Below are 16,523 nucleotides of genomic sequence, written 5' to 3'. Positions count from 1 at the left end.
GTTCAAAATCAAATTGTCATCAACATTTTTTATTGCCAATTCTGTAAACACACTTGCAGCTATTATCTGTCAAATTTACCAAAAACTTGTCTATTGTAACAATTTTTGAAAGAATCTAGAATAAATCATATTGGTGTTCTGGTTCACGACAGATTCAGCCTTTTGTTTGCAACACATCACTGAAATCGACATTTGTCAAAGTAGATATTTGATGAAAATTCAAAATTGGGGGATACAGATTTTGCAAAAAAAATCCTACAAAGTGAAATTACCTCTATAGTCCGGCAGCCGTGAGCAAAACCTGGTTTTGTTCTTTTAAGTTTTTTTTATTAGTGAAATTGGTTGCTTGCAGATATCTTGGCTGGACATGCTCTGAGTGGATGCGATACCACAGCTTGCTTTCGGTATAGGGAAAGATAAAATAAAAGTATTACAAATAGGTAATATTTTCTTTCGGTCCCTTTCATTGATAGGCGATGAAAAAGCAAGCATCACTTTTTATTATTATCTGCTACAGTCATTCGAAATGCTTGTCACTTCCAAAAACACAAGTTATAGCTTGGTCCACTAAAATGGGAAGAAATAGCTCTTCGCAACCTCTAAGACTCTGTTAACTGCCACCTACTAATGAAACTTTTCTTCAGAATTTGAAAAGAGAAAACACCCCTTCAAACAATCATCCAGAAGAATGCTTTGGGTGTACTTAATGCCATAGATTCTGAACAATTTTGCTATTACAAAAACACTTTCTGAAGTACTGCCCATTGGTGTGTGCCAAATAATGTTGCAATAGCTCCAAAAAAGATCTTGAGGTTAATTAAGTGCTCCTGTGATAGTGAAACACAGTTTAGTACAAAAAGATGTGGTTTCGTGAAACACAGGCTTATCCAGTAGTGTTTTGCGTTTGTGCACTAATAGCTGTTTAGACAAAAATAACCAATTACAAGAAGATGAGGACAGTGAGCGAATGGAGTTGATTTCAATTAACAAAAATTCATCTTCATTTAGTGAGATAGCATTGAAAATGTGACAGGAACTACTGTACCTTAACTGTTACTAATGTAACTGTACTTTACTTGTGAATGTACCTTTTATGTGAAACTACTAATTTTATATCTTACTAAATGGAATACTTGTGTGAATGTATGTTTTAAAAGAGAGAGTAATTAAATAAAATATCTGTTACGAGATATAAAATAAAGAAACTAACAATAATATTTTACTTTTTTTAGCAAATTTGTAAATTTAGTAAAACTAGATCCAAAATGGCTGCCTTCACAAAGTTAAATTTTTTTCATGTACAAATATTTACTTTCAGGTCTGTTCGGGTAATTTCAACTAAAATTAGAAATAAATATACGAGGAAACATGTCTATGACAAAATGAGCGCAAATTTTTATTGAGCCTAAATATATAATTTAGGGATGGCCGAAATCTTGATTTCTGAGAGTTACCCAAGGGTACTGCATGGGGGTACCCGCTATTTCATGAATCTACATGCCCTAAACATCAAATACCAACAATAAAAAAAAACTTATTTCAATATAGTGTTTGACAAAAAAATCCCTATTTGGCTGCCGGATTACTATCTACAGAATAGCTGTATTTAACAGCGAGCTTCAGGCCCTGCGAAATTGGTGAAGTGAAAAATCCAATTGTCACCAAAACCTACTTAAATCACTGCAATAGGTGTCACCTGATAAAATTTTTTCCGTTCTTTTGAAACATGCTTAGTTTGAATGTAGGTCTTTTGGAAACTCCACACACTTGAGTATTTTCAGACTTGACACATTTTTTTAAATAATCAACTATCAACCATAACTTAAACGGCTCAAGGTAGGATAGGGTTGGTATGATGTTTTGTGTTCCTCTTGAGCATGTCTATCACCCCCTTTTGTTTGGGAGCACATGTCACGCTCATAGGTAACAAGGCAAACAGTATTTTATTAGCAAACCCTTGATCCTAGACGTATATTTTCTATTAGAAAAAGTATCCAAATAACTTGTAGTACTAATTTCATTCATGTTGCAAGGGGTTGCGTAGTTATTAAAATAAAAATATTAAATTCTCTTATAGTTATTATGGAATAGAAGGTTCAAAATGCACACATGTTCACATACACACTGTTAAGTGTGTATGTGAACATGTGTGCATTTTGAACCTAATATTATAAAAAAACAACTATTGAATATTAAGACTGGGAGATATACAGTAGGAGATGTGCTACTTCTTATGGGAAAGAAAATATAAATGTATGTGAGGTAGTGTAACTACTAGTACACTAGTCTTTGTCCTTCAAGGACAGCTGGTGTCTTTATTGAATTATAGGACCACCTGCCCCTAGCATGATGGTGTCACTACTGTAGCTGCTGTTTTGTGAAGGGAAAAAGAAACCCTTGTGAGATAATACACCACTACATTAAGATGTGTGATGCAATCCTTATTCATGAATTTGCTAAAGATAGATCATCAGAATGTAGCTAAAGGTTAGAAAATGTTGTAAGAATGAGAAATTTTGGCTCTTATATATAACTTTAAATAACTAAGATAGTTCATATGAAAAATATATATATTCTGGCCACTTTTATGAGACTTTTTGAAAAAATACCCTTATAAAATCTTGTCATTTAAAGATATACCATCAGAAATGTACCCCAAGCATATAAAATGTGGTAAAAATGAAACATTTTGGCTAATAATGAACCAATATGATATTTTTCAAGGAAAAAAATGATATTTAGGCAACTTTTATTTGATTTTTGAAAAAAAAAAACCACTTGGTTAAAACCAAGGTTTAAACCAAACAACCCTGGTTCTATCTTAACCAGAGAGAATCGCTAGCTAAAAATATGCACATCACAGTGAAATACAACACTTGTGATATACATTGTGCTTAGTTTCAAATTATTGTTCACATTTCCAATAACTAATAAACACTTTCAAAAACTTGCCTCAGTAAATTTCTAGAAGTGGAAAAACAAATGTCCTCTAGCAAGCATTATAACGAAGACAATCAAGCAACACTGACTATACATCATGGGAGCATTTTGAAGTTTTTAATCACTGTTCCACTTGGTGGATATACCTGAAGGCAGAGAGAACCCGGTATTCGATATTACCGTATGTATTATGTATATACAGGGTGCATAGTAGAAAAGGGGTATGGCATTTTACTGCCAAATTGTTGATCCTAGAGGTATACTTCCAATTAGAAAAAGTTTCAAATAATATGTAATATACTCAGATATGTCATTCATGTTACAAAGGGTTGTGTAGTTATTAAAATATGAATGTTAACTTTTTAGATGGACAGCTTGTACTCAAGAACTCAATTACTAAGTTTTTGCCTGGTCTCTCCTTATACCTTCCACAGGGAGTTGCAACCCACACTTTGGGAAACATTATATTAGGGTAATAGACGTGAAGAAAGAAAACCCTTATCAGATTGTTGTATTGTTTATTTACAGTGCCATCTCCAAAAACTTGGTTGATGTTCCTGACTGCCTCTGTTGTGTTGTGTTAAAGTTGGAACTCCTAAAGAAGTATATTTGGGCTATTTTCCTGTCAAAAAATGCATAGTCGATATAAGTTAGAACTCAAATGATAAATTGTTCACATGCAGAGGTTCCTAACCTTTCTAATTCAAAACATTGGGACTATCTGGCAACATTTATAAATAAATTATTTCATTTGGTAATCATATTTCTTAAGCTACCTCATGAATAGCCATAGATAAATTTATCAGTGGCTACTTGAAAGCATTTATGCACATTGTTCATCTTAATTTCTTTGTATTGGGTAACTCACTTTGAAGTACGAGTTTTTGTAGCTTTGTGATTCTTGTTGAAAGCTTGTTCTTGTTCCCAAGTTATCAATTCAGTGTCTTATAATTTTGGGTTGAATTATAAAAATCATATTTATAAAAAAAATTTAGTCAGATTTTCTAAATGAAATACTTCCATCATTTATTGTAATTTATTTCTTTCAGGTTCTCATTTCTAAAACTTGCTCTGAGGAAGGATTAGAAGATGCAACAGCACTGCTTTTGAGATTGTCTCGTCAGTGTCCACGTACTCGCCAGCTTATACTGCTGTTGCTTCTTGATGCAGCACGAGAATTAGGACATCTTGTTCGTGATAACATAAACTATCTGACATATGAATTAGAATTGATGCAGATAGCTCATAGATTTCGGTCAGGAAGTGGAGATGAGTCCGAATCCTCCAAACAGATGAAAGGCATCATTAAAGATAGGTTTGTATGTTTGTGGAAGTCGCATGTTTTGGAAATTATATTTTAATTTTGAATAAAAGGAACACAAAAGATTAGTTTATTTTAAACTAATAATTTTAAAATTAAAATTCACTGTAGGTGTTATTCATTGTGATCATAGATAATGCTAGCAATCAGGTGTTTTATCTCTTTTGCAAAATATGTATGGGACATATATAGGAAGTGCAAGGATTTATGAAACATTTTTTTGTCCGATGCGATCTTTCTTCTCTGTCCCAAAATAATCAAAATGGGCCCACCAGGAACACTATTTTAAAGCATTAATTAAATGTAATTGTAGGGAGAAGCTATTGTTATGGAGCGTGAAATAGTTATACAAATACAATAATGATCCATATTCATATCTCATGCGTGCGCCAATTGTGTATTAGTGCATATTCCTACATTCTATATTCTCTGAAACACTCTAACTCAATTTTTTTTCTGTCTCATCCATTTTGAAGTAGAGGCTGTAATTGATATACCAGTGATAAATCTCCAGAACTGTTATTTTACTTTGTGTATATAAGAAGTAAAGAAAGAGAAGATGAGTGGAGGTTTTTGTTAACCACATATACCTCCCTTCTCATCTTCTATTTATGGGGTTACCAATAAAACATTGTGATGAGAGGGAAAGAAGAGAGCTCTAAAACATATTTCCTCCATCTTCTCTAGGACAAGATATCTGTTGTTTGTAAGGGAAAGTAATTAAATTTGTAAATAGTTCTATATTTGTTTTATGAGAATAAAACTATTATTCCATCAAACAAGTTTATTCAAAATATAAAACCCATCCTAGGCGACCATACATTTTTATATATGTCTTCTATTTATTTATCATAGTAGAATACTTTTTCTACCTAGCTTCTCAAGTTGTTTTATTTAGTCCTTTAACTGTGCATGCCTTTATATTCATCTGAAAACTTTAGCATATCCAATTATTTTAGGTTCACAAAAGCCTCAGTAGTCGTGACAGCTCCTGCTAAAATAAAAGGTAATGGGCGAGAAATTCAACTACCTACTATGTCCGTTCTTGGAAGCAAAACTTCAAGTCAAGCATTTTTTTTGAGGGTCTTGAAAGTGATTATTCAACTGCGAGAAACTGCATCATCTTCAAAGAAACAAGAATCTGGTGGGTTTCCAAATTTTAAAAAAAAAATTTCGTCTGCTGTGTCAACAATGACATTTTACGTAATTTGTAAGGAGAGTGTTTTGTATGTTGTCACTGATATATTATCAACATCTGGTTCTGGGTAGAAAGCGACAGGATGCAGCTTTAAACATAACTTTATTCTCCATGCCGAGTGCTACATCTGCAAGGCCTTAGCTCCAGTTTCACGAGTGTTGTTACACACGAATACCAACATATCATAGAATAATTGAATACCATAAATGAATACATAGCATGCCCTCCCTCCATAAGTAAAAAAAAATGACATACTCAGCAATTTCAGATATGAATATCATGAGGTATACTATATATACAACCTGATCAGGCAAAAGATTAGTATATTTATATACACACAATTAAAAAAAAAACAAAAAAACTTCACATTGTAAGAATAAATATACAATTTGTATTTCAAGAAAGAATTTCATGTTGCAAAGAGAAAATACACCAAATTCACACTCCCTACTGTAGGCCTATGTATCTGAATATAACTGCATTACATACATTAAAAAAAACTGTAAATCCCCAACTTCACAGGCGCACCACAAGAACGTTGTGAGCATCTTAAGACTGAAATAGTCAGAGTAGTCTGACCCACCTCTTGAGAAGACTACTGGCTGTTTAACCTCATCACTGGCTGCAGATCTGGCTCACATGGCTCTACAGGCGGTGGTGGTAAATGTTTTTTATTTACAGCTGGTCTCTTTGACAGACTGTATAGCCTGATGCTATGTTTACTCCAGACATAACTCTTCCAAGAGGAATAGAAATCTCTCTCTCCCGGAACCCACTTTATACCACTACCATAGTTTCTACACCAAACCTCATCCTTGGATTTGACTTGCATTCTCATTCACTAGTAGATGACTGACTCTGAGGTTTCAATTAGTTCAAATGACTTTGGATGGCTCGATTGAACATTGCTCTCTCAGGGGACACCTCTGTTGATGTGTTTGACATCTGCCTGTAGTGAAACAGGAACTTATCCAACCGTACCAGGAAAGAATTACCTTTTTTCCATAGCATCCTTCATTGAATGCACTACCCTTTCTGCCAGCCCATTTGACTGAGGCAGTACAAATGTGGGTAATACCCCCTTTGGTGAAGGAAATCTGAACTCTTCACCAGTGAATGATTTTCTATTATCACTTTTAACAGTTCTTGGAAAGCAGAATCTAGCAAAGATAGAACATGAAGCTGTAATTGCAGCTGTGGATCATGTCGACAGAACTACAAGAGCCCCCAGTCACTTGGTAGCAGCATTTACCACTAGAAGAATAATGCAGCTTTTAAAAGGCCCTGCATGATCAATATGAATATTATACTCCATGGGGTTCACTTGTTAACGAACAAGGTAGAGGAAGGCTCAGGAGCTTCCTTTTGGCAAGTATCACAAGAATGTACCAATTCAATGTTACTGTCTGTATTTGGCCACCAGACTGACTGTCTAGCCAGTGCTTTGAGCGCATTCATGCCCTGGTGGCTTCCGTGCTACTCTGAAAGAACGTAATTCCTGTATTTCTGAGGCACAAATACTCAACATCATTGCAATATTGCACCATTCTCCACAGGTAACTTAGCAAAGCTAGAAAAAGATGAATCTCAACTGTGACTGACTTTGGTCAACCTTGGGAAACATACTTTTTTACTGTCAACAACCCATGATCTGAATCTAATTATCCTTATAAATGATACATTGTCGTCAACAGCTTCCAACAACAGAACTACATCAGCTGGCTTCGGATGATCTGCACTGGTACCTGGTTCAGGAAGTCTGCTAAAAGTATCAGCATTGGCATGTGACAACTCCTTTGATATGCAATGTAGGAATATGCCGATAAGACTAGGACCTATCTTTCAATGTGAGAAGCTAATATAGATGATACAGGCTTATTCATTGAAAAAGATTTGATAGTGGTTAGTGACCAGTGTAAAGGTTTTTCCCAGTAAATATTTGCAGAAACGAGAGACACTGAATATCAGAGCTAAAGACTCCCTTTCAATCTGGCTCTAGTTATGTTCTTCTTTGGTACGCTATCAGGACGCAAAGGCAATTGGGTGATCTCTACTAGCTGATGGATTGCGATAAGATTACTCCAAAATCTTGCAGACTAGCATCACCTTGCACACTACTTTGGTCTCGTCAAAATGCACCAGCAAGGAAGAAACTATCCTTTTCTTAGCTTCAGAGAAAGCATTTTTCTCCAACTTAGTTCTTTTCTAGGACTTTTTTTATTCAGCAATTTGTACTGTGGGGCTAACACAGATGATGTATTCGGCAGAAATTTAGCATAGTAAGTCAGTAGCCCTATGAGGATACGAGTTCCTCCACGGTGGTTGGCTCAGGTGTTTTCTCAATAGCATCAAACTTTGTTTGGACGTGATGCAGACCCTCCGAATCTATCTTGTGTCCCAAATATCCTACACATGACTGCATGAAGGCACACTTAGATGGATGCAGCTTGATGCCAACCTCTTGCAAGGTTGTCAGGACCCTTTTCAGGTTCCTTAAATGATCTTCTGCTGATCAACCTGTGATAAATAAATCATCTAAATAGCAAAAAGCACTATCACGTCCTTGCAGAAACTTATCTATTTCCCTCTGGAAGATAGCAGGAGCTGAAGCTATTCCGAATGGTAGCCTTGTATAATGAAATAAACCCCTATGCATTTTATCACAAGGATGTTCTCGTTCTTGGATGCCTCGTCCAGCTCTAGCTGACAATATGTATTTGATAAGTCAATCTTGGAGAACGTTACACCCCCAGAAAGAAGTGCAAACAAGTCTTCAAAGTTTAGTAGAGGGTATTGCTCCAGGTCAGTACCAGTGTTGGCAGTCAGCTTGAAATTACCACACTTTATTTTCCTGTTCGACTTCAGTACTGGCACTACTGATGTAGCCCATGCAGATGATGCCACTCTCTCCAGGACACCTAACTCCGAAAGTCTGTTAACTTCAATTCAACTTTCTTTTGGTATACATAAGGTACAGGGCAAGCTTTGAAGAACCTTGGTGCCACAGACTTTTTCTTGTTGAAAGATGTCAAGTGCACCTTGATATCTTTCAGCTTTCTCAGCCCCTGGGAAAAGAACTCCTGATGGTCCTTCAAGACTATCTGTAAGATTATTTGCTGTGATAATGGAAAGTAAGTCTGGATCGCATTTATAGGCAACATAACCTTGATATTCTTCCAGACTTCTAGCTCCTTGATCCAGCTCCTTCCCATCCGGGTCACAGAGCACTTTCCCGTTACTAGAATAGGAAGCACCACATTTTTTTTTCTTTGCACTTGACAGAACATCCATAGTACTTGCAATCTTTAGGCTATTCTTGGTAGAAGATTTCAATTCGACGTGGGTGTCTTGCAGTGCAGGAAACTTGTTATACTTTAGAAAAAGGCACAAGGCATTATTGTAAACAGAGCATCTGTATCTACCTCCATTTCCATCGGCAGCCCTTTAACTTCAACACATACTTTACAAGGAGGAGAAACTTTCTGTAAAGAACCTCAATGATAGCACATAGCAAATTTGTCATCACACACTGGCACATTCATTACTCTATTGACTATTGGAATTGTTCCCTTTGTTCTTGAAACCTGATTTGCCTTTGCCCGAATGACAAGCCTTTGAAATATTCCAAATTTTCCCATATGCATGGCATTTGCTTTTATCAAATTATATCAAAGTAATATCAGTGGATAGCATGTTTATTTCTTGGGTAAAGTGCACAAGATAAGCCAGATAATAGATAATAAATGCTAATAAAAATAGCCAGACTATATTCTACTAAACCTCCTACCTCTCCAATGCACAATCAACTAATCTATGGATCTACTATATAAAAGGGAAATTTTCCCAGAATCCCCTGGAATCCCCTGGGCTTACTCTGATTGGAGGATAATGAGTGATGTCGCATAATTGCTAATTTACATATACTGATAATAAACTTGCATTAATTTACATATACTGATAATAAACTTACATTAATTTACATATACTGATAATAAACTTACATTAATTTACATATACTTGCTAATATACATACCGTATATACTCGTGTATAAGCCGACCCCCCAACTTCAGGACCACCAAAACCACAATAAATTGAAAACCCGTGTATAAGCCGATCCCCAAAAAAGCCTTCCATTTTAGAGAAAAAATTCTTACATTTTCATTCAAAATGAATGGCTTATGGATATTTACAATAGAAAATGATTCAAACTTTTTAATCCATTTCTTCTGAGTCTGCAAGCTCATCGTAATCCATCAGATTATCGTAGGGGGTCCAGCATCTTCGTTTTTATCCTCATCTGCGCTGTCATTGCCATTGTCACTTTCAAAAAGGATATCATCTTCAGTTCCGTCCATCGCATTGTTAATGCAACACTTTTTGAAGGATTGGCGGAAACGGAATTCCACGCCCCATTGGCACACTAGGCCTATGTCAGGTTTCTTCAAGGCACCACTTTTTGTACTCTATCATCAGAACTCATCTATTCAATCCACAAATTCCTCAAATAGTCTTTGAAAGGCTTGTTGATGCTTACATCTAAAGACTACAATCGCGCGTTAGCCCACCTGGTATCAAAGCCAATGATGTTTTCAATTTCTTTGCTTCGGCTTTGACATTATCGGTTCTGTGAGTTTTGAATATATCCCATACCAATAATGCTGGTTTCTCGAACACAGCTACAAAAATGACTACTGATTGCGGGAGATCGATATTTTCTCATCAGAAACTGACCAGAGTATAAGCCGACACCCCCACTTGAGGAACGAATTTTTCCACAAAAAAACTCGGCTTATACACGAGTATATACGGTACTTTCTAAAAATCTATTGTACCAATTATCACTTCAAACTCACTCAAATTAAACAAATATCTCTAACTAGATAATTACACAAATTATAAACATAAACATGATATATACTTCATTTGAGCATAAATACATAAATATATAATTCTTTCAATCTAACAGAACTGATGAGACGAACTGATTGTCACTCACACTTCTGAACGATGTTCTAGGCGCTCTTGCTGTTTTGAGCCCACTATTGCTAAGCATTGCAGAGCTTTGATACGCAGCACGTCCATCTCTTGTGCACGCGGGAAAAATAAACAGTGGTGAATAGTAGTTGCATCCGCAGGACGCATTTTCAACATGTGCAAATGCTCCAGCGGAGCTTGTTTCAGAAAAATTTGTCGTAGGTGTCAAAGGAACTACACGATACGATGAAAACATTATGGGGTGGGTTGCCAGACATCTGTATATATGACCCGCAAGGGTGAATGCAGGGATGAATTACATTGAATAATCATGAATTACAGCAGGTTCAGGTGATCTGTCAAAGTTTCTTGGGGGTATGGGGTGCGTGATCGCCCTATTGCCCCTCCCCCATTTATTGGAAAAAAAATTATTGGTTTAAAATAGGAAATTTCTCTCTCTCAATTTCTGAATAAATTCTGGGATACTGAGACCTATGTCACCTTTTACCGTGGGTGCTGAATCACCCACAATAGCATTCCTGGTTTTAACACCACTGAGGACTGTGTTATAATTCTCAGTTTTAATTGGCTTTACTAGGTTTTGTTTGAATAAACCATTGTGGGCACAAAATGACTGTGGTGCTGCAAAAATTAACAAATTGAAATTTTCTCATTAATAAGACTGATAGAGAAATTGGATTTATGTTTGTTGTAAGACACTGCAATGGACATACATGGGAACATGAAGGGGTTGCAGCCCCCCTGCATGAAAGATTTATACAGTCGATCAAAATACATTGTGTATATATGTATTGACATCATCATGCCCCATGAGAAGTTTGAAAAAGATTAAAATTGATTTCTTATGTTTCTATAATGTACATTCACTCTTGTCCCCTCATTTTATTAACACAAACTCCCAGGGGGTCGCGACTCGCAGTTTGGGAACCACTGATATGAAAAAACCGTCCACCTGGTTCATTATTTCGAATGAGAAAAGGTCACAGAAAAGTCACTAAAAAGTCACCAAATTTTGATCTTGGTAGACACCCTGTCTACAAAGGCACATACATCCGGGCCTTCGAAAATAAATTAGTAAACGACAATAAATCAACACCGGTCGCAGCACCATGGCTTAAATTCATTATGAGCGGGAATATAAAAAAATCCGAATAGACCAATCGGATAGCTCCATTTCACACAAGCAGCTAATCAGGTTGTTGCAAAAGACTTACACACAAGCGCTTCGCTTCGTTCTTGTCACAACGTATGTTTTTTTCATTCTGCTGAGCAACCGAGATTGAAGATTTGGTACTCAATCCAAGTGGGAAGCTAGGTCAGCGTGATATTTTTATCCTCTGAAGACAACACCTTTTAACGTGTTTAAATGCATAAGGAATTTTTTAGTATTTCTTGGTATTTGGCTTATTCGTTGATGATTTTTTGAGTAAAATATCAATGTTATTTTGAATTGTGAATCAAATCATTTCCAATGGTATTTTTACATTATAAATGTATACAGATTTTTCTAAAAAAAATTTCTAAGTGTTCTTTTTTTGTTGTATTCTAACATTTTAAATAGGTTCTGATGTGCCAAATGAAGGGGAATCTGAGACACCTGTTCCTGGGAGTAGCTCACCTACTGATGAATCAGCGGGTGAGTAATCTTGTCATTTTTTTTCTGTTGCAAGGATTTCACTTTTTTCAGATGCTACTCATTATTATTTAATAGCTAAGTTCTTAGACCCTTAGTCTTCTAGGCAGCTTACATTTACAAACAAATGTTCAAAATGCTATTAGACATCATCTTGAAACCTGTGTAAATCATTTCCATATAAGTTAATTTAATTATATTTAAATTTTTATATTTCTTTTATTCAAAAAGTTGTATTTGGAAAAAAAATCTCCATATACTTAGATGCAAAACTAAAATCTATTCTTTGATATCCAAAACTTATCAAGTTGTGGAACATTGATTTTATTTAAGTGAAGCTTCTATAGCGGCAGTAATGTGAAATCGACATAAGAGTGAATTTCTGTGAGTGAAAGGAAATTGATCACATAAAAACTGAAACGCTTTCTTTTTCCTCAAAACTCAACTTTCTTTTTCGCTCTGATTGTATGATTAAGGTCCAAGAATCAAATGGGTTGTGGTGGGGGTGTCAATAGAGCTTTGACGTAGTAAGAAAATAAAGTTTGGTAGGGAGAGGGGTTGGTTTGGATATCTTGCGTCAGGTGAAGACAGTTTATTACCTTTCCCTACTCTGTGATACCCCCCCTCCCCACCATGCAAGAGAATATTTCACTTGTGAACAGTTCACAGTTTTGTGACATCACAGTGCCAGCTCCCCTAATTCATTGTGCTGTCATAACACAATTTTTTTTATTTTGAATAAAATTTTATTCAATAGAATTGATGTCTGGTTACTTTATCATGTGTGCAAGCTATTTTTGATGCATTTTTAAACTTTATTTGACATAATTTATAATATATTGGCATATATATAATAATTACAAATTATCAAAAATTCGTGAATCTAGTCATGTCAAACCTAGAAGTTTGACTTCTATCACACGAGATTCTCACACAGATTTTTTTAATTTTTCTCATCATGGAACAAATTGTTTTGGCGAAACTTAGAGTTGATCATATAAAAATTTATAACAATATAATTCTTTCCTGATTTCATTTATGCCAAAGCAGTACGAGTTAGTATAGTGCTCCTGATAAATAAAGCATAATTATTTGTTGCTGAAATAATTTTGTATTTGACCCCATTTGTCACAGTAAAACGTGCTTGAATCCATAATATATGTCAGTTTTGATTGGAAAATAATGTTTTTTTTTTTTTTTTCACATGTGCATATATGAAGATCAAGTGTGTTAGCTCATTTTCAATTCCATATAGTAACTTATTATTCTGTCACTTGTCTATTAGGCATACCTTTCATATCACAGAAAACAGCCGCAGATACAATACCTGTTCTTAGTGAAGTGCTCATGTTGGATAAGTTATGGAACACCTTGAGTGAGTGCTTGTTGGAGCTGGCCGATACCTCAGATAGTCATGCAGTCTTGGTGTTGCAGCCTGCAGTAGAAGCTTTTTTCCTTGTACATGCTTCTGGCTCAGAAAAAGATGCTTCCAAAAAGTATATATTTTTGTAAATGTTCTTTGATTTTTTTTTTTTTTAAATTCATTCAGTTTTGCACACTATTGAAGGTCTTGTTGGCTCATGACTTCATTATTTGATAAAGGTGTTCATTGTTTTCCCTTCAATATCATAACTAAGCTTTAGAGAAAGAGAATTGAATATATATTTTTTCTTTTTTTTTGTTTCCTCGTGAAATCTTTGTTCTAATTAGACTTCATGCCAAGATAAAGAATAACTTTTATTTAAATAGTCTGTGTGTCTGAACAAAACATTCATAAAGTTAGGTTTAAATATCTACAAAAAATGTATAGTTGCATGCCTTTGTTGAGAGTAATCTATGTAGGTGCTGTACCGCATTATATTGAAATGTTTTTCTCTATTTACCAATTTTTATGTATTAATTTTTTATATATTCTAAATTCTGCATCTGATTTGAATGCTTCAATGCATTCCTATTACCAGTACTGCATGGTGTCTCACCTCATCTAACGAAACTTATTTTGTATTTTTGTTCTTTTTTTACTTGTCAAACTTTGTTTTTTTTCTCCAGTAGTTATATACTATAGTTAGTATATACTAACTCTCTGAAAACAGTTATTTTATCATTTTTTCTCCTGACTTTCTAACTTTTATCAGCACTTTTTGTGTGTACTTCCTTCATTTATATGTATATAAAATATCATAATCAACCACACAAAACATGTCTGGAATATATAAATATTGTTTCAATTCTTGCCTCCAGAATTTATAACATTTCTCCAAAGTATTCCTCTTTCATTAGTGAGGCTTCAGTAGTAATCTCTTGGTGCATTCCCCCACCAATCATGCAACATCATGATTGAATAAAGTTTTCATATAGACAATTCAACAGTCAAAAATTACTCTTTTCTGAGAGTTCTCATAACCTTTGTTATTGATTCCCCAATATGAATAGTGTGACACTTCTGCCAATGTAAATTATTTCTTTTTAATACTTCCAACTCTTAAATTTGTCAATTAACAGTCTTAAATTTGCAATGCTTCTATCAAGAGAAATCAGTGTAGGGATTTCTGTGGTGAGTTATTTATATTTTCTCTTTATGATATGCTGTACAGGAACATATATTTCCAGTTTTAGTGCCAATATTCACTGAAATTGTCATTAATTTTCTAGAGAGAGCCTATATACTATCTTTGTCCCTCCTTAAATCTTTCATTACAGTGGTCAGCAATGCATACATCCATTTGGTTGCTTGATAAACTATTTTTCTCTTTTAGTCTTGCCCTGGCCTCCTTTTCTCCTAGTCTAGTAGCTTTATGTAACAAAATGTTAATTTATGAGTTTTTGTCAAAGGTAAGATGAACTTTTAATATCTTGACCCTCTGTGGTCCTGTATATATTTAAATACACATGGCAAATGTTCAAAAAACCCTTATTACATTCTATTAATTTTTTTGCTCAATTTTTTTTAAATTTTAGAAAGCACGTATTTTAGTGCCATATCGGTACAAAATAAGTTATGAGTTCAATACTTCTTATGTAGAAAGAAGTGATTCTCTCTTTGTCTGTGTCAGTTTTTGAGAGCTGCCAAAATTTTGTGTTCAGAGTTTTATAAAATCACACCCAATTGAGGGAAGTGGAAATAAAATTCAATGTGACAATTATAACGCTAAGCAAGATTTTATCTGTTTTATAGGTAATATTAAAATCAAGCTATACTTTATATTTTGCCCTTAATTAACCATTTTAGCTAATTAAAAAATCCACTCTGTAGTGCACTGCAAAAGTTTAGATAATTGTTGTGATCATGCAGTATCTGAGAAATATTAATTTTACATCATTACAAATTACTACTTATTGGGGAGGTGTACTTTATTTTCAAAGTAATAAAATTAGACTACAATATTTATAGACAACAATGACAAAATAAAGAAAAAATATCATTTAAACAAACAATGAAAAAGTTAAGACTAATTTTTAGCAGAATGAAAATAATCTAAAATGTGGTCAAATGTCCTTTTTTCCCGATAAGGTTAGTTAGTGTTGTTCAATTTACAGCAGAGGCATTCATTTTTCTTTCCTGAATTCATCTTTGCATCAGCCAGTTGAAACCATCGTATAAATAGCGGAGAGTGACATCTTCGGGTAGGTCACCATCTGGTGGCATTGTCAGCAATTGAGCTCTGACCTGAGTTAGGTCTGTCTCATTCAGCACACACAAGCTCTAAGGAAAAAGATTTGTTGCTTTTTTTAGCATAGTGGTCTAGCATGCTCACTTGTCAAGTGATAGGACAATGAACTATGGGGGTTTGATTCCCCATAGACACAGTTGAATTTTCTTCCATGAATTCATCTTCGTATCAGCCAGTTGTTGAAACCTTGAGTAAGTTAACCTAGTTCCACACCAGTGAAGTTAAGTCTTGCATTATCTGCAGCTTGAAATTATGTCCACAACTTGCAATGGAAACTGAGATCTTTTATAGATGAACACTATTGATTATTTTCATAAACCTTGTGACAAAATGTCACAAAGATTCTCAATAGGTTTGAGATCAGGGCCGCATGCTGTCCAGTCGAGAACTTCAATATTTTTAGTATTAAACTAGGCTTTTTTGCATGATCTGACTACGACCTGCTAGCATTATTTTGCTGAAACTCCCACTGGAGAACAGCTCGAGGTGCACCAGATAGCAATAGATCATGTTAAAAACTTAAAATGAACTATTACTAATATAGTAATAGATCATGTCACCGTTAGGGATGTAAGATATACAGTAGAACCTCTTTATACGACTTTCACATTTACACGACGTTTGGCTTTGGTTGCAATTGGATCTTATATGTTACTGTAGTATGTGCTGGTGTCCATATTGCACGTAAAAATGATACACCGGTGGTTATGCATAATCATGAATCGTCTCGATAAAGAAAGTTTCATTGAAAAGTCTGATAAATA

The 16,523-nt window shown here is 34.8% G+C and overlaps 1 protein-coding gene across 9 annotated transcripts in view; it reads left to right on the top strand.

Moving 5' to 3' along the window:
* The window catches only part of HUWE1 (HECT, UBA and WWE domain containing E3 ubiquitin protein ligase 1), a 564,154-nt gene that overhangs the window by 492,668 nt on the left and 54,963 nt on the right, over positions 1-16,523 (top strand). For all 9 annotated transcript variants that reach the window (XM_089233267.1, XM_089233272.1, XM_089233273.1 and 6 more), the window contains 4 exons: positions 3,990-4,255; positions 5,221-5,405; positions 12,017-12,091; positions 13,374-13,584. In XM_089233267.1, coding sequence (XP_089089393.1) covers positions 3,990-4,255; positions 5,221-5,405; positions 12,017-12,091; positions 13,374-13,584 — 737 coding nt within the window. The remainder of the gene's footprint in view (positions 1-3,989; positions 4,256-5,220; positions 5,406-12,016; positions 12,092-13,373; positions 13,585-16,523) is intronic.

This window comes from Pholcus phalangioides, unplaced genomic scaffold, assembly GCF_987345545.1.
Source record: "Pholcus phalangioides strain wild (caught in Gottingen) unplaced genomic scaffold, Ppha-v1.0 ptg000007l_1, whole genome shotgun sequence".
NCBI classification, from domain to species: Eukaryota; Metazoa; Arthropoda; class Arachnida; order Araneae; family Pholcidae; genus Pholcus; species Pholcus phalangioides.
Note: the sequence above shows the minus strand (reverse complement) of the source record. Positions and strands in the feature narration are given on the sequence as shown.